General features: G+C 41.6%; 1 protein-coding gene across 4 annotated transcripts in view; it reads right to left on the bottom strand.

Moving 5' to 3' along the window:
* Positions 1 to 4,695, bottom strand: part of RASAL2 (RAS protein activator like 2) — a 371,329-nt gene extending 366,634 nt beyond the window's left edge. For all 4 annotated transcript variants that reach the window (XM_046681498.1, XM_046681500.1, XM_046681499.1 and 1 more), the window contains exon 1: positions 4,342 to 4,695. In XM_046681498.1, the coding sequence (XP_046537454.1) occupies positions 4,342 to 4,543 (202 nt within the window). In that variant the 5' untranslated portion in view covers positions 4,544 to 4,695. The remainder of the gene's footprint in view (positions 1 to 4,341) is intronic.
* Positions 4,696 to 22,773: the final 18,078 nt, after the last annotated feature.

Genomic DNA, 22,773 nt, shown 5'->3' with positions numbered 1-22,773 from the left:
AGGAATATTCAAAGTTAGTTATGTTAAGAACATTTTGTATAAGGCCAGTGAGTCACATCTAATTCATACTGAACCAAAATGAAACAATTTCCTGGACTTTTACTGGTTGCAACATTTTAAGTAAATACACAGACAATCTCCAAAAATGCAATGACATATATCTCATCCTTGTCTTAATTCGTGAAGAATAAGCAACATTATTTACTACAACCAGGTTTAAGACTTCTGCCCCCATCAATTCATATCCAGTTCACAAGAAATTCTTACCAAATTCCCATTGTCACATTTCTAGAATTATATGGTATTTGATGCAGATGATTAATTCCCTTTTTTTCTGCTCCCTGAAAGAGGATCAGCCTTTAGAAATTTTCCAGCAGGTCCCTATCAGTCATCAATAAACAATGAGATGCATACTAAGCTTAACAGAAAACAATAATGTTAATGTTATTTATTTTATTGGCTGAATATTTTAGGTAAGACCTGCTGATACTATTAAAATTAAAAAGTATTTGATTTCTTGGCGATCACTTTATTGTGATAACAATATCTCCCTTCTAGTTATCCAAGAGCACATCTGTGCATACACTTGCAGACCTGTTGTGCTGATGCCTGCAGAGCTCCAATGCAGCCACCGCTAGAGAGGGATATCTTAAATTTCTCCCAAACAGTGCCCTACACTTGCCATCCATTCATGGTAAAGTAGTTAATTTTAATGTTCTCATTGTTTACCAGAAAGCACAGACAGTGAGGCTGGCTTTGCCGCTCCCGTTTCCTTTTGCTAGGCTGCTGAGCTTTTTCAGCCAATTGACTTTGCTTTGAGGCTATAAATATCCGAAAAATGTTCTGCATTTGATGCTCTTGGGTTCTGCATCCATATTTAGCTGTTTGTGGCATGCCTTTGTTTAAGCTACTCTACCACCCATACAGTCAGGTTGAGATCTGAATGGTCAAAGGACAGATGGATCAACATTCAACAGACAATAACTTACTAATAGCAAGGTACCAATCTGCTAGACACAGTGACAATAAAGGGGGTGGCAAGATAGGAATACAAAGATAAACAAGACAGACTCCCTGGTGTCAAAAATTTTATAATCTTGACAGGGCACAAGCACAACTTATTATAATACTGGAATAAAACAAATGAAACATTTTACAACTAAAAGAAAATGAAGGATAAGACAGCATAAATATTTTCTTAGCTGTGTCTCAAAGATGTGCATTTGTTTGTGTTCTAAATGTAGATCCACCTATTACAAAGCTCTGAACATACTCCAAAAAAGTTTTCCAATAACAGCAATCCACAAAACTCTGGATACACATATTATCGACCACAGAGCCAGACCTATCAATAGGAAACTCAAAACAGTGCCCAGTCTTTACATTTTGCTTCAAGTGACGCAAACTAATAAAATGTTGTTCCTAAAAGATTCTGTTAAGATATTCTTTGGGGGAGGGCTACTTTTGTTGTTGTTGTTTGTTTGCATACTGATTTCAAACATAAATCTATTGCAGAGGATGTGCACCATAGCCAGAAGCCAGCAGCTCTTAACACATCTCCTTATTTTGCACCTTATCTTTAAAGCCCCCATGGCTATTTTAGGTTAGGTCTCAAAACTGAATGAGCTAGACCTGAGCAAGAGCCCCATCCCCACCTTCCTATCATTGTGAAAACATTCCAAACAAATATACATCTGCCCTCAACATGTCTTCTTTCAGAACTCAGTTCATTGACCTTTTGATAAAAGTGCTCCCCAGGATCCCCTGACAATCATGATTTAAATGCATTAAGTTAGGGGCTTGCTTGATGCCTGGCCCCAAGAGTTAAGCTGGAACTGGTAGGCCAAGTTGTAGGTAAAATAATAGGCCAGGCCATAGAATCAGACGACTCTAAAGCTAAAATGGACCAGAGACACCAATTACTCCAGATTCCACATTTTATGTAGAAACCTAGACCCACAGAGTTAAAATTACTTGCCCAAAGTTAGACAACCAATTTGTGGCAAAGGCAGAATGAAAACCCAGGTTCTCAACCCCTAGTTGTATGCTCTACACTAGTTTCTCATTTCTGGATTTCTTTCAAAAACATTAGACTACACTCATCAAAGTCTCTTTAAATTGTGTAGAAGAACCTAAATGTTCCAAAACAAAGAGGTTTTTGAACACACAAAACAAACAAGTAAACAAGAAAACCAAAACAAACCAGTATTTTCCAAATTGATTTTCTACATTCTATTCTTTTTCTTCACAGCTTTTCAAAGAGTTACACAATAAGCGACTTAAAAACTAGCTAAGGACACAGAACAGCCAAGAGTCATTCAGATAGTTTTGGAATATTTACATCAAACTAAAGAGAACAAAGGAGTATCCAGGATGAGCTGCCTTAGAGGAAGGAAAGAAGCAGTACTAAACAGTAAATAAAAACAAGTTCTGGTTAATTGATAGTGAAGGAAAAAAGTTACAACGCAGTGGAAAGTCTGTAGCTTGGCTCTGAAATACACAGTATGTATGTGTGCGTGAGAGAGAATATACACATATGTATATGTATACACATATATATTTAAGAATATATGTGTATACATATACATGCACACACACACACACACTTCTCACAAATCCAGCCCTAGGAATGAACAAAAACAAGCACATGTTTTTATGGGTTACGCGCAAAGAATGATAGTTAACACTAGGTCTTGAAAACCAGATGGAACAGTTTTGGACAATAAAATACTGAATTACATTATACACATAATCTTGTAGTAACATGGCCCTATCTCTAACTTCACATAAAAAACAATATGCCAAAGAAGTGTGTAAGGATAGGAAGGAGAATAGAATGAGAAAATGTTGTAACCACAATATACTCTAATTCAAGCTCATTTTCAGATTCTCATCAACCTTTGTTATAAATTATCAACTAAGCGGGATTAGCAGTGGATGGAAAATCAGGCAGTAAAGTTTTTAATCTGCTGAGAATGAACTCGGTGACCTTGCATCATCTCCCACTCCTTTGCTTTAATTCTTTCAGTTAATTAGAATAACATCAAGAAACATTTTATAAACATCCAGCAAAATAAGTGGTGCATACATAAATCCTTAAGAATTGGCTATAAGAATTACTGGATTTCTAGAACTGAAAGGGTCATCAAAAGATTATTTAATCAATCCACTCATTTTACAGATGAGGAATCAGAGGTCAAAAACGTGACCTGATCTCCCCCAAATCACAAAGCTACTTAGTGGCAGAACTGAGACAAAAACTCCAATCTCTGTACTCTTGGGTCTGTGGTCTTTCTGATAGTGATAGACTTGAAGTGAAATCAACAGAACTATGCAGAGAGACAACGTCTAAATCTTGGTCACTCCTGAATAGTAAATACATACCCTGTTCACAAGGATGAAGAAAAAACAACATAATGTACTTGATGACTGCAGGCTTTGATGCACATGACTGCAGGATAACATCTTAACGTTGTGTTTGATCCCAGGTGCCTCAAATTTGCTGTCTTATACTCAGCCACATTACTAATGTGTTTTGTGCTCATGTGAGCTAAGTAATAAACATCGTGACGTTTCAATATTTTGGAAAGCCACAACTCAGTCCTGAATGCCAGGCTATAAATCCTTGGGCTATGAGTTTTCAAAACCAGCGTGGTTTTAATGCTGCCACAAGGCTCACTCTAATACAATCTCATCATTCAGTTTTAATTAAAGAGGTGGTTACTAGGAATACAAAAAAGGGAAAGTTTTAGTGTGTTCATCACTTTTAACTTGCTGAGTAGCAACCCAGTCACTTTACAAAGAGAATCAGAAACAATAGTGCAAGCTGAAACAATCCACACCCCCTGGACTAAGAGGTTGCCTTTGGAAAGTGAGGTTCAGAAAGAGGTTATAGATGAGTCTCTTCCCACCAAATAAGTATTCTGGGGTTTTCATTTTATTATTATCTTATCCTCTGCAAAGCTTTTTCATAGCATCTTGGTTTCCAGTCTTGCCTCACTCCAGAGAAAGAAATGAAACCCCATTCACTCGCTTTCATGCCGTATTCTATCACACCTTCTTGAAGATTGGCTGACAGTTCCCGGGAAGTAATCGCCTAAGAATGAAGTCTGCATAGCCCAACTCAACCTTAAACTTACTGCAGGTGCCTGAAAGGGTCCAAAGACCACTCTGAGTCACATCTCACTCCCCAAGAGCTAGCGTGGAGAAACTTGTCAGAAACGCACCCCAGGACAAAAAGGGATGTAGGAAACTGACCCGGGAGGGATGGGACTGAGACTAGGGGATGAATTTAGCCTGAGCAAAGAAACACCAGCCTCTACAACGGGCCGTGGTCCTTACCGTACACCCGGACCCAGCTCTGCTGCTGGCACACGGACTCCAGAAGGATCCGATCCAGCATGCCACCGGCCACGGCCCCACTGACTGGGACAACCGCGTCCAGCTCCTCCGGGGGCAGCGGCGAGTCGGACTCCAGTGCCGGGTACATCTCCGGCCAGGACAGCGCCTCTGCGGCTCCTCCGGACGACGGCGAGAGCTCCATGGTGCCCGGAGGGACGAGGCGGCGGCGGCGGCGGCGGCGGGGCGGGCGCGCGGCTCGGCGCCCTGCCCGCGGGGAGGAGGAGGAGAGCGCCGCGGCGGGGGCAGGACCGAGCGGCTGCCGGCGCGGAGCCGCTCACCTCCGTCCCCGCCGCCCACTGCCCGCGGCTCGGGCGCCGCAGCCCACCTGCAGCCGGCGGGCGGAACCCAGGCCGGGAGGCGGATCCAGCGTGGCCCCGGCCGGAGGTGGGTCCGGGCTCAGGTGTGGGTCCCTCCCGGGAGGGGACGTGGAGGACCCGGGAGGGGCGGCTCGCCCGCCTGCTCCCCCGGCGCCGCCTTCCTTAACCCCCGCCGGCGTCTCTCGCGGCCAGACCCGGCTCGGGCTGGGGCTGCGGGGAGGCCGGCAGGGCCGGGCTGGGCTGGGCTGGGGGCGTCGCCGCCAGGGGCCGCCCCCTCTGACCGGCTCTCGCCGCCGCCGCCGCCTCAGGGACTCCGAGTGTCCGCTCCCTCAGCCTGAGGGGGGCCGGTGGCCCCGGGCTCTCGTGCGCCTGTCCTCAGCCCCCACGCAGGAATGAGCCGGCCCGCCCCCCCTAACTCTCAGGCCACGGCTCCCGCCGCGGCTCCGGCTCCGGCTCCGGCTCCGGCTCCGCCGCGGATCCCACAAGCCCGGCAGCCGCGGCGGTGGCGGCGGCAGGCGGCATCCCAGGGTGATAGGCCTGAGCAATCGAGGGCCGAGAGCCGGCCGCGTGTGCAGTCGAGTAATGAAGCAGAGGAGGAACTGCCACCGAAGGCAGGAAAAATCGGACCCCGAATGATTCGTCTGGCCAGTCCCGCCTCCCCTGCAAATCCCCTTCCCCGACCGCCCAGCCGTGCGTGGTCCCGGTCTCCCGAGGCGCGGCTGCAAGTGGAGGCGGCGTGGGGAGGCGGGGAGGGAAAGGGGTGCGGGAAATTTAAAAAGAAAAGAAAAGAGTTTCCCTTTCTCCTCTTCTCACCCTTTTCCTTTTATGTGTGTATTGATGTTTTTATTTGTTCGGACCAACATTTCTTTCTTATTGGACGAAGAGATTCGGAGAGGTTGCTTTATTTTACAGTCACCCTAGAAGAAACGACTCCTTCCTCCCAGGGAGGAGAGTTGGCACCGGGGTCTGGGATTGCGGGATATGTGTGGGATCCGCGCTCTGCGCCCTGTCCGCGCTGAAGCTGGACTTGTCATCGGTTTAGAATAGCATGGTTAAGAAGTGTCGTGTGGATGGATGGACGGGCCTCGCAAGCACATGAAATGCTCGAAAGCCCAGTATTAACCAAACATGTTTCTCTTTTTTTGCCTTTGATCTTTGTGCAATTTGTTGGCTTCTTTTCCTCTCATGATGTCACTTGTGTTTTATTTTTGGTCTGTTGGTGGACTCTGTCTCCCTTGACCTTGGCTTTAATTTTGTGCCCACTCAAGGCGGTATTCACCAGTTGAGGTTTAAGAGATTGCTGGCAATGTAATAATAACCTTAAAATTGAAAATAGTGTCTTGCACATAGTAGGTCTCCAACAGTGTTTCTTGAACATGGTTACTTGAAATGGAGCAAGCGTTCCACAAGTATATGTGGCTTCCTTTTTTAACACTTTTTGGGGGTTATTTTAGTGGTTTTTTCCCCTCATTTGTCCCTACTTTGCACAGAGACTGGTCTACAAGTGGAGATTTTCATTTTCTGGTTTTGTGGGATCCTGGTGTGTTGTTTGGGCTTTTCAAGAGCTATGAATATGCATTTTGTAATTTTCTCCAAACTCTTATTTAAAGTCACAGTATTTCAAAGTAGAAAGTGGCTTTAGAGATAATCTCATCCTGCCTCTTGTTTAACAGGTGAGGACACTGAAGAACAGCCAAGTTACCTGGCAAATCAACCATGAGTATAGATAGGTCTGCAATGTCTCAGTGATGTTGATTACTCCAACTTCGTTCCTCAAGAACCTTTTTGGTTAAGTTTGCTGATATGTGGCTTGGTGATGTATTGGAGTGATCATTTCCAATAACTAGAACACTGATTTCTTCTAATCTGTCTTCATAGTCAGACTTCCAAGTCTAAACCATCATATTCTTCACTGCTTGAGTGGACAAGGGAAGGTGTTGAAGCTCAGAGACTACAGGGTCCAGCACTGAACAGAGCTAGAGCATTTTTATTTATACTAAATTACTGTTGAAGTCATGGTAACAGAAGTCAGAGAGCAAGTGAATAATGGGCATCAGATGTACAAATTTGAGCATCTCTTTATTAGTCATATAAGGAATTTATTTTCCCAAGCAATTATCTCAAAGCAGCATTAGGAGCGGTGTATGAAACATTCACAGAAGTTTTTAATCAAGCTTGCTCTCTCATGGCATCATCCATTCTTGAGCTGAAGAAGCAGCTTCTGCCAACCCTCAGGAATCCTACTTTCTTCATCTAGACTCTCCAAATCCTGGTCCCTGCTTCACCTCCCCATTCAGACCCCAGACTAGCTGCAGTGCTTATCTAGTCGCCTAAGTAATACTACATCTGGAATTTATCTAATGTTTATAATTTAAAGAGAAAATACTTTTACACCCTGAACAATAATTCTATGAGATAAGTACAACCAGTATTTTTTAAATCACCATTTAGCCTATGAAAAAAATTGAAGCATAGAATTCTATGAAGCAACCTACCTAAAGTAACATAGCTAGTGAGAAGACAGATTAAAACCCTAGTCTCGTAATTTTTTAATTCACTGATGAATCTGGATTCCTTAAGTGGTTTTTTTTATTGTTGTTGCTGTTGTTCTTTTGGTGGGTAGAGTTGTTCTAACAATTGTGGAGCCCAAAGTAAGTATTTCGTGGGTTTTTGCAAATTATTATCACATAAGAAAAATACAGAAGAAAAACAAAGCAAACAAACAAAAGTGATAAACCAATTTGCACTGCTGGGAGGCAGTTAATCCTACTCGGATTTGTGCCACTGCTATCTCCCTGATGTAATCCCAGATCCTAATGTGAAGATAAATCCTTGGCTGATAAAGTCTTAGTTTACATTGTAGTTTGCAAACAGGCCTTTGTGTGTGAACTACAATAGAGCTAAAGTCTCATTTCCCTGCCTGCCCAACCCCCTCCTCTTTTTTCCTCCCTCTAGAGCTTCAGACACTAAGCTCTCAGAGGTGATCTACATATTTATTGTTATTGGAATTCCACTCTAGGAATCAAACCCAAGACCCAGGACTAGTGGGAACTAATCATTGGGGAACTTTGGAGGAGGAAAAATAATCTTAAATTCCCCAGGTATTACTAGTCTGAAAAACAAAGGCTGGCAGTAATCTGAGATTTCCGAAAGAAAGAGGCCTTGGTTTCTGAGTACACATCGCCAATATTAAGGAGAGGTGAGGATTTGCACTGTTGATGTCACAACCTGAGGACCTGGTATGTGTCCAATTTTCTCCTATGTTTGTCTATCAGAAAACACACACATAAGAGGTTCCCTCTTCACAAATGCTCTTAACTATTTTCTTAAAGCCAGTTCCTATCTAGATGCCACCTCTAAGCAGCTAATCCCCCAAGCAGGAATGCAACTTTCAAACTGTAGTTCACCAGCCGCTCCCTTTCAATATTCCCTCTCCCCTTGGACACAATGATGCAGGACTCTCCTAATTATATTTTATAACATTGACCGTGCCCAGTTCATTGTAAGGAAGAATTTCGACATTTCTTGGGACTCTGTTGTCTGTGTTCTTCTTGTCTCACTCTCCAATTCCCTGGGGTTCTATTAACTTCTATGATTTCCTCTCGCACTTGGATAATGTCTTTGAGATACCCTCTCCAGCCCCATGCACAGTACTGAGGTCGAGTCAGGAGTTTGTAAATGTTAAACACCTCTGCTAAGATATGCCTCCCGTAGTTCAGACTCAATGCCTGAAAAGTGAACTCCTTCCCCTCCTTTCCTGGCCCAAACACCCTTCCTTTCTTGAATTTCCTTTTTATGTTAGTTGAACTAGAAGGTTCAACCTCAGACTTGCTTAAACATGAAGTTACCTTTGAGTCCTCTCCTCCACCCTAGCTTGCATAAATCCAACCGCTGCTTTCCATTCCCATTGACACCATCCTAGCTCAGGCCTGGTTAGCTTTCACCAGGATTATGCATTAGCTTGTCAGCTGTCCTCCCTTCCCTGAGGGCTTTCCACCTCCAGTTCCTGCTACACTCTGCTGTAGGTGAATTATCCTAAGGCACAGTTCAGACCAGGTCACAGACAAGCTCAAAAACAGCTCCCTGCTGCCTACTGAGTAAAATGCATGCTCTATTGAGGTTAAAAGGGCCTTCCAGGGGGCCGGCCCCTTGGCATAGTGATTGAGTTCCCTGCACTATGCTTCTGCAGCCCAGGTTCACCAGTTTGGATCCCAGGCACAGACCTACACCATTTGTCAACCATGTTGTGGCAGTGACCCACATAGAAGATAGAGGAGATTGTCACAGATGTTAGCTCAGGGCACACCTTCCTCGGTAAAAAGAGGGCCTCCCAAGTGTGGTCCTGAACCACATGACTACCTGACTCATTGCCTGTGCTCAGCCAACCCAAATGGCTCACTGTTCCCTAAATACATCAGCACTTTCCTTGCCCCTTGCCTCTGCTCTTTTCTTATATTAGGAATGTCCTTTCCTCCATCCCTGCCTGCTAAAAGCCCAACCTTCAAGCCCTCCCCTCTCCATCAAATGCTAATGTCCTCCTCCAGCAAGTCATTTCCTATCCTCCAAGCTGGCAATGATCTCTGCCTCCTCTGAGTTCCCATGGTATTTGTTCCTGTCCATCTTCTGGAACCAATCACAGTATCTTGTGCTACAGTCCTTTGTGTAACTCTAATATTTGCTGTTAGCTTATCAACATCTTGAGGGCAAAGGCCTTGAGTTATTCATGTTTATCCCCGACGATGTCTTTCACGTATCAACCCCTCAGTGAAACCAGAAGCCAGGAAACAAAAAATTAAACTGAAAAGGAAAACCTGGTTGTGTTCATAGATGTTTGGGGCTGCAAAAGACACTAAAAAAGCAATTTAATGAACTCAGCCATGTACCCCCATTCTCTCCCCTGCCCCTCCCCCATTTGAAAAATAAACATATATAGACCAGGAACATGACATGGTTTGCCCAAGGTCACACAACTATTGACAGAGGAAGGATTAGAATTCAGATCTCCTGAATCTCAATTCATCAACCCATCAACAGATTGTTTCCTTCCTGCCCTTTTCCGTGTCCTTCTCTAAATGGATATTTTTCTTGTTGATAAAGATTTCCTCAGCAAAGTAATTTTATTCTTTTACATATCATTTAAGCTTAAAGCATTTGTGCCACATTCCTGGCCCCACATATAATTTTAGCAAAATTATACTTTTTTTTTTAAACCAAAGGACCAAACAGAGACATCAGAGAAACATCTGGTCTGATTCATCAGGGTAGCAGCAACATTTCTATTTATACATGAGCACAGCCCTATCTTTGTAGCTCTCAGCTGTTCCTCATTGCACAGTATGTCCCCCTTTTCAACCTTGTCTGTCCCTTATCAAGAGCATCCTGCATCCTCAATCTTAAGCAGAATGTAATGCAATAAAAGAAAATATAATGCTAATTCCCTGAAACGGGTCTGTATTTAAAAGGAACTATTTCTCCATTTTCTCAGTCTCTTTGTTCAGGAGGGCAGGACAGCAAACCTCGAGTGGTTGGGTGGCTGCCATTCATTCCACTGCATTCTGGGTAGAAAGAGATGGATAAAAACAAAAGCTGTGGCGTAAGTCAAGTTTGGAAGGGGGTCAGGTAGAAAGGAAGTGAGTCTTCTAAATGGGGAAACTGACTGAGGTTGATGTAGAGAACTTACGGAGGTCTGACTCTCCTCACAGCAACATTTGAAGGTGATTATAAATTTAGAAACCGTTTGATCTTATGCATTCATTGGTACCAAGAAAGACTTGGGAATCTTCCTGGGTTTTGTGAGTCCTCTTTTATACCTGGCCCATGGCCCCTAAGAGAAGGTCACTGTTTGTACTAACCAATGATGATATTGTTTGGGAAAGCAGTGGAACAGGCCAGAGACAAACAGACCTTCACCAGTCATTTCTTCTTGGCAAAGCTTCTCCAAAATAATGACCTCACCTCAGCATTCAAATAGAGGAATGCAAAAAGAATAAAAACACTCAGATGGAACCACAAGGGCCCTTGACATCAGGGCCTAATTAAATCCTTTAGATTAATCCTTTAGATTTAAGTCCTAAGCACTGAAAATAATAAGGTTCCCCACTTCACCCCATGTAATTAAAAAGAAATTTGCAAAGTGTTTAGAAAGAGCAACAAAATTCTTTTTTTTTTTTTTTTTTTTGAGGAAGATCAGCCCTGAACTAACCATCACCAACCCTCCTCTTTTTGCTGAGGAAGACCGGCCCTGAGCTGACATCCATGCCCATCTTCCTCTACTTTATAGGTGGGATGCCTACCACAGCATGGCTTTTTGCCAAGCGGTGCCATGTCCGCACCCGGGATCTGAACTGGTGAACCCCGGGCCACTGAGAAGCAGAACATGCCAACTTAACCACTGCACCACCTGGCCGGCCCCAAAGAGCAACAAAATTCTGATGTTTTTTCAGTGATGACAACTACAGAACTTGATTTAGAAAAGGCAAATCTCAAACTCTTAAAAATGTTGTATGTATTCTTGTTTGCTTCTGCTTTTGCCAGTGCTCTAAACACCACATCTTTTGTGTAATCCAGCTGTGCCTGGAATTCACAGTACCAACCATCTATTAACTAACACAATCTCTGAAGGAGTTAATCTTCAGCAAGTTAATTTCTGTGTTCTTCCAGTAACTATAGAAACACCAAGTTACTTCACCCTCACCAAAGAAAATGATCACTTCTTTAGCTCTGTTGTTCTAAGGAGTCCTCAAAAGATGCAATAAAAAAATTAAAGCCAATGATTCTAGAGGAGAGATTTTTTTTGGTGAGGAAGATTGTGCCTGAACTAACATCTGTGGCAATGTCCCTCTATTTTGTATGTGAGACGCCATCAGAGCATGGCTTGATGAGCAGAGTGTAGATCCACACCCGGGATCTGAACCCATGAACCCCAGACCGCCAAAGCAGAGCATGTGAACTTAACCACTATGCCACCAGGCTGGCCCCTAGAGGAGTGATTTTTTAAATGATTCCACTATCTTCACATTACCCTGAAAGGAATATTATCATAATTGGTCAACATGTGGGAGGCTACACTGGCCCATTTTCATTTTGCCTTTATTATAATAAACGTATCAAGACATCAGTTATAATAGCCAGAGCCTATTTAAGACTCTTGTGAGCAAAGACAAAAAAAAAAACCAAAAATATATGCCTAGTAAGCTGTTGTCCAAATATGGATGAAGATGGTCATAGCAGCTCCTGAATGTGTCACCATTATTGATCAGGGTTGATGGCTAGTATAGAGAATAAGAAATCTGGAAAGCTTTTTGGGTCATTTTCCCATTGGTCTATAACAGGACATCCTTAGGCTATTAGAATTTAAGATTGCTGAGGCGTAATGTCTGAGTGATGACAAGATATAGAATGTGCTCCTGGGAAGTGGTGACTTAAGTAGAGTGGAGGAGAAGGTGACTAGGGTTAAGGAGGTACAAAAATTAGGAAGCTAGGTTATTGAACTCCTAGGATGGTGGTAGGAGGTGGGATAAAGAGGACAACTGTGAATTATATCTGAAAGTCTTTGGGGAATGAAAGGAAGCAACCAGAAGGTTGGTTAGTAGCAGGGAGGAGCAGAGGGTAGAGCTTATTCTCAAGAGAAGGAAGAGTTTTTACATGAAAGTTAAAGAGTGATGGTCTGGAAGTAGCAAGGGGAGGCCAGCCAAATGCCAACCCCTGCACCCCAACTCCCTCTACAGCACATCAGTACAAAGTGCATGAGAGAATGAACAGCACCGGACTAGAAGAATTTGCAAGGCAAATCCTAGCCTTGAAGGAGACCCCCTAATTCAAGGCAAGAAATGGAGAGTATACTTCCAAGAAGAAATATTAAGAATGTAGAGTATTTTATTGACAATGGAATAACGGTTCCAGATGGTTCCATGAAAAGGATGATTAAGGGCTTTGTGGTGATAGGCACAAGAGATGAGAAAGAGGCAGTTCATAGCGATAAGCTGAAGACGTCAGAAAGTACTAAACTGTTAAGGGGATGAGGGTAAAAGAGAGGACAGGTGACTAGAAGTGTTTCCCTTTTAATCAGTGACTGAGGATTATAGGGGTGAGAGAGATGGGCTTCAAATATTGTACTTTGGCACACATTTTTTAATGTCCCAGTTGGGTAAAGTTTCCGTCAAAATGCAGAGATGGGGTGAGGGCGGCCGCAAAGTTTTTGGAGAGGCCATTAGGACTTTGTTCTTGCTCAAGATTTGTTTCTATGTTTGGAGTGGTAGCAATGAGCCTAGTTAGAGCAAAGTTTCTCTCTAAATTTGTGGCTTAGCAAAGGGGCCATTTCTACATTTCATGAGACCTCAAATCTGCTGATCTCTTTATTTTATTCCTAGACTCTCCTAGTCCATGCCCTGTCTAGGACTAATGATTGCTCATCTGAAATACTCTCATACTACTCTCTTCCATTTCCTTGCACACTGTCAACTCTGGATCACCCCCACAGTCTGCTTTTTCTGTTCCTCCTTCTCAAACAGCTGCAGGCTAGAGAAAACTCACATAATCTAGAGTCTTGTGCTGCTACAGATTCAAGCTCAGCTGCGCCCTCAGAGACTCCATCAGTTCCTTAACTTGTCTTTGATCAATTCCTTCTCCATTCTCTCCAGTAAATATAACTAATCTTTGTTTTTCTCCTCAAGACCTAGTCAACTCCCAACTCTCATTCTCCACAAATATTTCTGCCCCCAATTTCAAGGAGAAAAACTGAGGCCACTGAGCAAGATGTCCTTCAACATCCCCACCCACCACCATCTTTCCCTTCAGCCTCAGAGGATGAGAGGTCCTTCCTCTTTTTCAAAAACCAAATTCTCCCACGTCCTTCAGGGCTTGAGCAGTGATTTTCTCTCTCTTTTCTTTCAACTGTGCTTTCAACATTGGCTCCTTCCCTCAATTTATGTGTTCATTTCTTCCATCTAATCAAAAAGCTCCTGACTGATGAAGTACATTGATGTCTGCAACTTTCTTCGAAATGCATCCACAAAATAAGATGTGTTGATGGATGGATAGATGGATGGTGTGATAAACTAAATATAGCAAAATTCTCTTTGTAGAATTTAGGCGGTGGGTACAGAGATTTTCAGTGTACAATTCTTCCAACTTTTCTGTATGTTTAAAAATTGTCATAATAAAAACGTTGGGAGGGGTCTCCCAACTCAGTGTCCTCCTCAAGTCACTGTCCATCTTTCTTCTTCCTTTTTCCATCTGAACTTTTTGAAAAAGTAGACTAAACTCACTGTCTTCACTAGCTCCTCACCTCCCAGTCACTACTTTTTCTTTTCTTTTCTTTCCTTTTTTTTGGGGGGAAGATTAGCCCTGAGCTAACTACTGCCAATCCTCCTCTTTTTGTTGAGGAAGACTGGCCCTGAGCTAACATCCGTGTCCATCTTCCTCTACTTTATACGTGGGACGCCTACCACAGCATGGCTTTCGCCAAGCAGTGCCATGTCCGCACCCGGGATCCGAACCGGTGAACCCCGGGCGGCCGAGAAGGGGAACGTGCAAACTTAACGGCTGCGCCACCAGGCCGGCCCTACTTTTTCTAAAATAAAGAAATATTTCCTGTACATATAGCTGAAGTCCCCTTTACACCCCAACCAATCCCCTTCTCTCCTAGCTACCAAGATGTCATGACTACTCTAATGTTGGTATGTATCTTTCTCACACATGCACATACATACGTGTGTATGCAAATCCTTTGGTGATTTTTTCTGCTGAATTTTTATGTGGCTTCATGAAATTTACATATACATAATATACCCTGGAGTTTATTTTTTGCATTCAGTGTTGTGTTTTCAAGATTTATCTATGTCAATATTCATGGATCTAGTCCATTCATTTTAATTGCTGTATAGTTATCCATCATATAAATAGTCCATTATTAATTTATACATTTCACTATTGATCATTGTTTCCAGTTTTTTACTATTGCAAACAATAAAGCATTGACAATCCTTAAGGCAATTCTCCTTGTGCATATACAAGTGTTTCTCTAGATATATGTCCAGAAATTGAGTTGCTATGTAGTAGGGTATGCATTTATTACCCTCTACAAAATATTTGCAAATTGTTTTCCATGGTGGTTGTACCAATTTACTTTCCCATCAGCAAAGTATGAGAGTTTCTTATCTTCACATCCTTGCTGATATTTAGCACTATCAGATTTTTTAATTTTGCCTTTCTCATATATATGAGAAGCAATCCAATTTTACATTTTGCTTTTTCCTCTAGAGAGGTTAAGCATTTATTCATATGCTATTGGCAATTTGATTTTCACTTCTCGGAATTGCCTATTCACATTCATTGACTTTTTTTTTCTATTGCATTTTTGCCTTTTCTTATTGATTTATGAAAGTTCTCTCTCTATATATGCTGTGCCCTACTCTTTTGTCAGTTATTTGAATTGGAAATATTTTTTCCTAGTCTTGTCTTTTAACATTGTTTATGATATCTTTTCTCAAAAAGAAATTTTAATTTTTTTTTTTTGAGGAAGATTAGCCCTGAACTAACTACTGCCAGTCCTCCTCTTTTTTTTGCTGAGGAAGACTGACCCTGAGCTCACGTCCGTGCCCATCTTCCTCTACTTTTTTATGTGTGGGACACCTACTACAGCATGGCGTGCCAAGCGGTGCCATGTCCGCACCTGGGATGCGAACCGGCGAACCCCGGGCCACCAAGAAGAGGAACGTGTGAACTTAACCACTGTACCACCCGGCCAGCCCCAGAAATTTCAATTTTAATTTATCATCTGTTTTTATGGTTTAAGTTTTCCATGCCTTAAAAAAGCGTTCTCTTGGGCTGGCCCGGTGGCGCAGCGGTTAAGTGTGCACGTTCTGCTTTGGCGGCCTGGGGTCCGCCTGTTCAGATCCCAGGTGCAGACATGGCACCGCTTGGCAAGCCATGCTGTGGTAGGTGTCCCACATATAAAGTAGAGGAAGATGGGCACGGATGTTAGCTCAGGGCCAGTCTTCCTCAGCAAAAAGAGGAGAATTGGCAGATGTTAGCTCAGGGCTGATCTTCCTTAAAAGAAAAAAGTCTTCCCTACTCTGAAGTAATGAATACATTCTTCTCTGTTATCTTCCGAAAGCTTCATTATTCCTTCTTTCACACTGATGTCTTTAATTCACTTGATATTTATTTATGTGTACAGTGGGAAGGATCTAATTCTTCCTTATATGGTTACTAATTGATCCAGCACCATTTATTGAATAGTCCAGCTTTTCTCTGTTGCTTTGAATTTTCACTTCTATCACATACCAGGTTCTCGTGTGTTGCTTGCTGAATTGTTCTATTGGTCCATTTATCTATTTATGCTCTAGTACCACACTGTGTTAATTTCTCCCCTTTCTTACTTTTCTTTTTCAAAATTGCCTTTCCTGTTCTTGGCCCTGAAGTCTTCCGTGTGCATTTCAGAATCAATTGGTCAAATTCCAGAAAACACCCTGTTGGGATTCTGACTGCAAATTTAACAAAAGTTGTACACTGAGGAGAATTGCCTCTTTATGACACTGGGTTTTCCCTTCAAGAACATGGTATATCTCTCCTATTTTATATACATCAATAAAATTTTATAGTTTTTTCATGTAGGTTTTAGACATTTTTTGTTAGTTTTATTTCTGAGTACATACGTTATGGCTTTTCTTGAAACTATAATTTAGGTATTATTATTATATTTTCTAATTGGTTATTGCTGATGTATAGAAACGCTATTGGTTTTAAACATTGATTTTGTGTCCATCAACCTTGAAGAACTCTCTTATAAGTATTGATTACATGTCAAAAGTTTGTCTCGAATGTTCTGTGTAGATAATCATATTATTTTCATATAATGATGACTTTGTTTCTTCCTTTCTGATGCCTTGTCTTTTTTTCTTGTCTTTTCTTGTTATTGGTTAGGACCTCTAGGAAAATGTGGAATGGATACAATAGCCATATCTTGTACTGACTTTAAAGAGAATATTTCCATTATTTCACCCTTAAGTATGATATTTGCTGTACGTTTTTTATTATTTTTGATATTATATCAGACAGTCTATTTCTAGTTTTCTAAGGGTATTTTAAAATCATAAAGTGTTAAGTTTTATTAAATGTTTCTTTTTCTATTTATTGAGGTGGTCATTTAGTTTTCTCCCTTAATTGGATAAGATGGTGAATTATGTTAATAGATTAAAAAAAAAGTAAAGTATCATTCCACTTCTGAAATTAAATCCTCCTTGATTATATTATATTTTCAATGAACTGTAAGTATTTATTTAGTTTTTGTGTATCTATATTTATACATGAGACTAGCCAATAATTTTCCCTTCTGGTGCTGTCATTGTCTGGTTTGAATATCCTCCCTGGATATTCAAGGAGGTCGCCTCCCTACTCGCATGTCAACCTCTTACTACTCTATGACAACGGCTCTCGAAATGATATCTAAGAGGATAGATTTAAAGTATTTTCCTCGATACTCTGGTTTCTCTTCAGATCGCATAAATCTTTCGCCTTTTAAAGTATTTTCCTCGAGCCCTATATTGCATCGCCTCTGTTACACATAATACTATTGACCTCTTCCTTCTTTTCTTTCTTTTTAAAGATTGGCACCTGAGCTAACATCTGTTGCCAATCTTCTCTTTTTCTTCTTCTTCTTCTCCCCAAAGCCCCCCAGTACATAGCTGTATATTCTAGTTGTAGGTCCTTCTGGTTGTGCTATGTAGGACGCTCCCTCAGCATGGCTTGATGAGTGGTGCCATGTCTGTGCCCAGGATCTGAACCGGCAAAACCCTGGGCCACTGAAGCGGAGTACGCGAACTTAACCACTCAGCCATGGGGCCGGCCCCTGATCTCTTCCTTCTTAAATTTATTATTTATTTTAAGGACACCACACTCTCCTCATCCTCTAATACATCTCTGAGCATCCTTCTCTACCTTCTTTGGTGGTCTATCTATCTTCTCCCTGGAATCTCCCTTGACCAGCCCTCCTCTCACTCTGCAGATGTTCCCTGAGTGATCTGATGCACCCTCAATGTTCCAGCTCCCACCTGTACAGAGATGAGTTCCAATGCTGTCCCTTCTGGCTCATTCTGGCTGTCCCACAGGTACCTGGGACTTCACATGTTTAAAATGGACCTCTTCATCTCCATTAAACTAGTTTCTCCTCTGTAGACACAATCTTAACTCCTGACCCTATCATCCATATTTGTCATCCAAAAGAGAATTCTTTAGTAATTTCTCTCCTTCACTTCTCAAATCCAATCGATGATCATGCCCTGACAATTTAACTTCCTAAACATTGCTTGATCTGTTCCCACCTCTTCATCTTCGCTATCCATGCCTCAGATCTATTCATCTCTTACCTAAACTAGAACAACAATTTGCTAACAAATCTCCTTTGTTTTGTCTACCTCAAATATAGGTACAACCCTAGGTGCCACTACAACCCTTTTTGAATTGTTCTCTTTACAGTCACTGAAATAATGTATTTAAAACTCTAATTTTGCCATGTCACTTTTCTGCCTTAAAACAATGGAGTGCTTCTCCATTGTAGACATGATGGTCTACACTTTTCTCTTTTTTTATTAAGGTTACATTGGTTTATAACATTATGTAAATTTCAGGTGTACATCATTATATTTTGGCTTCTGTATAGACTGCATCATGTTCACCACCAGAAGTCTGGTTTCCATGCATCACCATACATATATGTCCTTTTATCTCTTTCGCCTTCCCTACTCTCTTCCTCTCTGGTAACCACTAATCTGTTCTCCATATCTATGTTTTTGGGTTTTTTTTTTTAAATCTTCCACATATGAGTGAAATCATACGGTATTTGTCCTTCTCTGTCTCGCTTATTTTGCTTAGCATAATACCCTCAAGGTCCATCCACGTTGTTGCAAATGGCACAATTTCATCTTTTTTATGGCTGAGTAATATTCCATCGTGTATATATACCACATCTTCTTTATGCATTTGTCCCTTGATGGGCACTTAGGTTGCTTCCAAGTCTTGACTCTTGTGAATAATGCTGCAATGAAGATAGGGGTGCATGTATCTTTTCAAATTAGTGTTTTCATGCTCTTTAGATAAATATCCAGAAGTGGAATCACTGGATCATATGGTATTTCTATTTTTAATTTTTTGAGAAATCTCTGTATTGTTTTTCATAGTGGCTGCACCAGTTTGCATTCCCACCAGCAGCATAGAAGTTTCCCTTCATAGCATTCAGAGTCCACCATTATCTATCCCTTACCTTTTTCTCTAGCTTCATTTACATCTTCTTCTTGTCTCTAGCAACTCAAAACTGCTTGTGGTTCCCTATGTAGCCTATTCCTTCCAGGCCTTTGCCTATGCTATCCCTTCTAGAAGGCACATCTCCACTTCTGTTCACCTCTCCTGTTCCTAACCCAACTCTAATTCCCTTCCCCATCTCTGCCTCACTAGACCTTCACGTCCTTTAAGATCCAATCAGCTGTCAGCTCATTCAAAAAGCCTCACTACCCCTGACCCCTCCTGCAGGCTTCACTAACTGCTTCTCTTTAAAAACTCATAAATGCCATTATTATTACTACATTTTGCACTTACTATATTATACTGTAATTATTTGTTTATGCATCCCCATTAGACTATGAATTCATCAAGAGAAGCAATTGGGTTTTATCCATATTTAAAGGTCAAGAACCTAGCAAAGTATCTGATATATAAATATTTGTTGAGTTCAATGAATAAATGTTTAGTTGAATTGAAAATGCTCTTTGAAGAAACTTTTAGTTTTTCTGTCTATTACTGCTTAAAATTTAGTTTTCACTAGACTTCTCCCAATACAAAGACTTCATAAATTTAATTTTTTTGCTCTGGCTAACCAACTCTAAGAATAATAAAAAACAATAACTTATGAGTGTGGCTAATATGGTTTAGACTGGAGTATGGAACCACAGGGAAAATGGAAACAAATCAAAAAGAATAGAACGATGAAAGGAGAGGATCCAAATTGGAACACCCACTGCCTATCATCCCTAACTAGGGTTTTCACTAATACTGTGGTGAGGAGTCATTAATACTTATCAGCAGAGTAACAATCAGTGGCTCTTGGATTATTTGTGAAGTCAGGTATCTTGATGAAGATACCTTGATGTTTACATAAATTCATCTGGGAACTCCTTCACATGTCTTATGGGAAAACCAATGCTCTTCCCAAATTCCCTGCAGTTTTTCTGGCCTCCCCATTCTCTTGCTAACCTCAGGTTTGATTTCTGGCTTCTGCTGAATTCCCATTCTTCACTGTGTATCTTGCAGCTGTTCCTTTATCTTCATTTGGCACTGGCCCAAGGGTGGGTTACAGCCCCTCCTCCTAGATTTCCCACCCCAAATTCATGAGAGGCAGCTGAGCGTAGTAGACTCTTCCTGGAGATTTATAGATAATATTTGCTATATTGGGGGGCTATACGGCAAATACCCAACACTTTCAGCAGCCCATTTAAAACTGAAAATTTTATTTCCTTACTCTGTTTCCACCAACCCAAGTTAAGCCTCCTGACATTTTGCTCAGCCTTCTCTCCCACTCTTCCTCCTCATTTACTTCTTCTCTATTCTTCCCCTGTTTCTCAATTTCTTATGCAGAATGATTTTGTAACCTTTTTGTTGTTTCTTTCCAACTCATACCGAGCCTCTACTTCCACTCTTTTTTTTTTTTTTTGAGGAAGATTAGCCCTGAGCTAACATCTGCTGCCAATCTTCCTCTTTTTGCTGAGGAAGACTGGCCCTGAGCTAAATCTGTGCTCATCTTCTTTTACTTTATATGTGGGACACCTACCACAGCATGGCTTAGCTGAGTGGTGCCTTGTCCGCACCCAGGATCCGAACTGGTGAACCTTGGGCTGCGGAAGCGGAACGTGCAAACTTAACTGCTGTGCCACAGGGCCAGACCCTCTACTTCCACTATTTAAGCATATCTTAAGATATTATTCTAAACAAAGACAGTTCATTACCTAAAAAGAACTCTTGTGCCAGTTTTCAAAATAATATTTTCACATTCCTCAACTACACTTCTATTTATAGTGAGTGTATATATGTTTATGTGTCAGGTAACTAAAAATTCAATATTGTTTATTCTAATCCATGTGATTATTTCTTCCCAACTAAATCTTTTATAAGATATTATGTAAAGGAACATTTTTAGTTATTGCTAATGATTGGTGCCTGAACCAGGTGGTACCAACCAACATATAGAGTCACCATCCTGGGGTTTAGGTTGGGACAAACCAATGAGTAGTCTATACAGAATTATGTCTGAAGTGGGCCTTAAAATAGTCTTGCTTAATGCCTTTAAATAAGCATTCCTCATATTTGATACATGTATATGTGGGCAATCTGAATGGGATATTTCTGAACAATAGTAAATATTGATGGTTCCTAAACTTTCGGAATTCCAAAGAGATTTTCTTCTTTTGGAAAGACTTGAATTCATTTTTTCCAGCAAATATCTGCCAAGAGTCTACTGTGAGTCAGGCCCTAGGATAAGCCTGGGGACTGAGTGGAGAAGAAAAGAATTGAACTCTCTGTTCCCATGGAACTTATATTCTAGCAGGCGACACAGTTAGTAGAAAGGAAATAGATAATTACACACTGTGGTAAGTTCTGTGAACAAAATCAACATGGTAAGTCGTTGGAGAACAAGTTGGAGGAGAAGAAGGTACTCCCTATGGGGTAGTTTGGGAAGTCCTCTTTGAGCCTTGACCTGTTATCTGAGACCTAAGTGATGAGAAGGAGCTAGTCATGCAAAGAAAGGGGGAGACCAGTTAAGAAGCCACTGTGGCAGTCCTGGTAAGAGAAGATGGTAGCTTAATGTAGGGTTGCGGCATGGAGGGAGAAGGAAGGAGATGTAGTCAAGACATGTTTTGGAGGTAGAACTGTATAGTAGTATTTGCTGATGGGATGAGATGAGAAAAAAGAATCAGGGATAACTTCTATTTTTGTGGCTTGGACAACTATATGGTTCATTTTGACACTAAGATGGAGAAGACTAGAAGGAGAACAAGTTTGGGTAGGAAAATCTAGTGGTTCATTTTGGACCTATAAGTTTGAGATGCCTCTTGGATATTCAGATGGAGATATTGGATATATGAATCTGGAGTTCTGGGAAAGGTTAGGACTGGAAATATATATTTGGAGTAATCAGCACACAGATGCCATTTAAAGTCATAAAATTGAATGAGCTTTCTCCAGGGAGAGAGTTATTCTTAGAGAAGAGGGCCCAGGGTTGAGCACTGAGGCACTCCAAAATTTAGAGGTCAGATAGAGAAGTGGGAGACAGAAAAGTACTAGAAGGACTACCCAGTGAGGCAGGATAAAGCCAAGAGAGCACGGTACCTTGAAAGTCAAGGAAAAAGTGGGACAGTTAAGTTAGACACAGAACGACGTCCACTGTATGTTGCACACCCAGCTCAAGAATCTGCCCAATCTGTAAGCTTTCTTAGCCTGAAAATAAGGTTTCCAACATCAAACCTTCCAAGAAAGGTTTTGCGACCTAACTGGGCATCTGAAGAGGCAGCAGCAGCTCAGGGCATTTGCACGCGTATGGTTCTTCCAGGCTCGTGATTGAACACGTAGTGGTCGGCAGTGAACAAGTGACTCCAGGCTGCCTTCATGTTGGCATAAATTTGTTGGCTGATTCTTAGTAGACAATTCCAAAAGATCTTTGTGATGAGAACAAAGTGTAAAGGCTGATTATAAAATTAGTATGGGAGTTTCACAATTTCCATGACAAAAGCAGGATCATCTTTGTTAATTTGTAGCTAATTCCTTTCTGCAGAAGGCATCGATCACTAGGAATAAACAGTGGTGCCTCTTTGTCATCCAGTTCCTTGTGGTTAAGTCCGGCTCCCAACTGAAAGTGGAAGCATCAATGGAAAGAAACAGAAATTTTCATCTTATCTTGTTATGAGCAGCACTGACATTCTAGAAAGCACTCCTTTGATGGCAAGTTTTATGCCAATATAGGTTACTGCCATTTTGATACAGGCTGTTTTGTGATAGTCAATTTGCTGAC

This window comes from Equus quagga, chromosome 13 (genome assembly GCF_021613505.1).
Source record: "Equus quagga isolate Etosha38 chromosome 13, UCLA_HA_Equagga_1.0, whole genome shotgun sequence".
Lineage (NCBI taxonomy): Eukaryota > Metazoa > Chordata > Mammalia > Perissodactyla > Equidae > Equus > Equus quagga.
The sequence above is the reverse complement of the archived record's forward strand: the minus strand, read 5'-3'. Positions and strand labels throughout refer to the sequence as shown.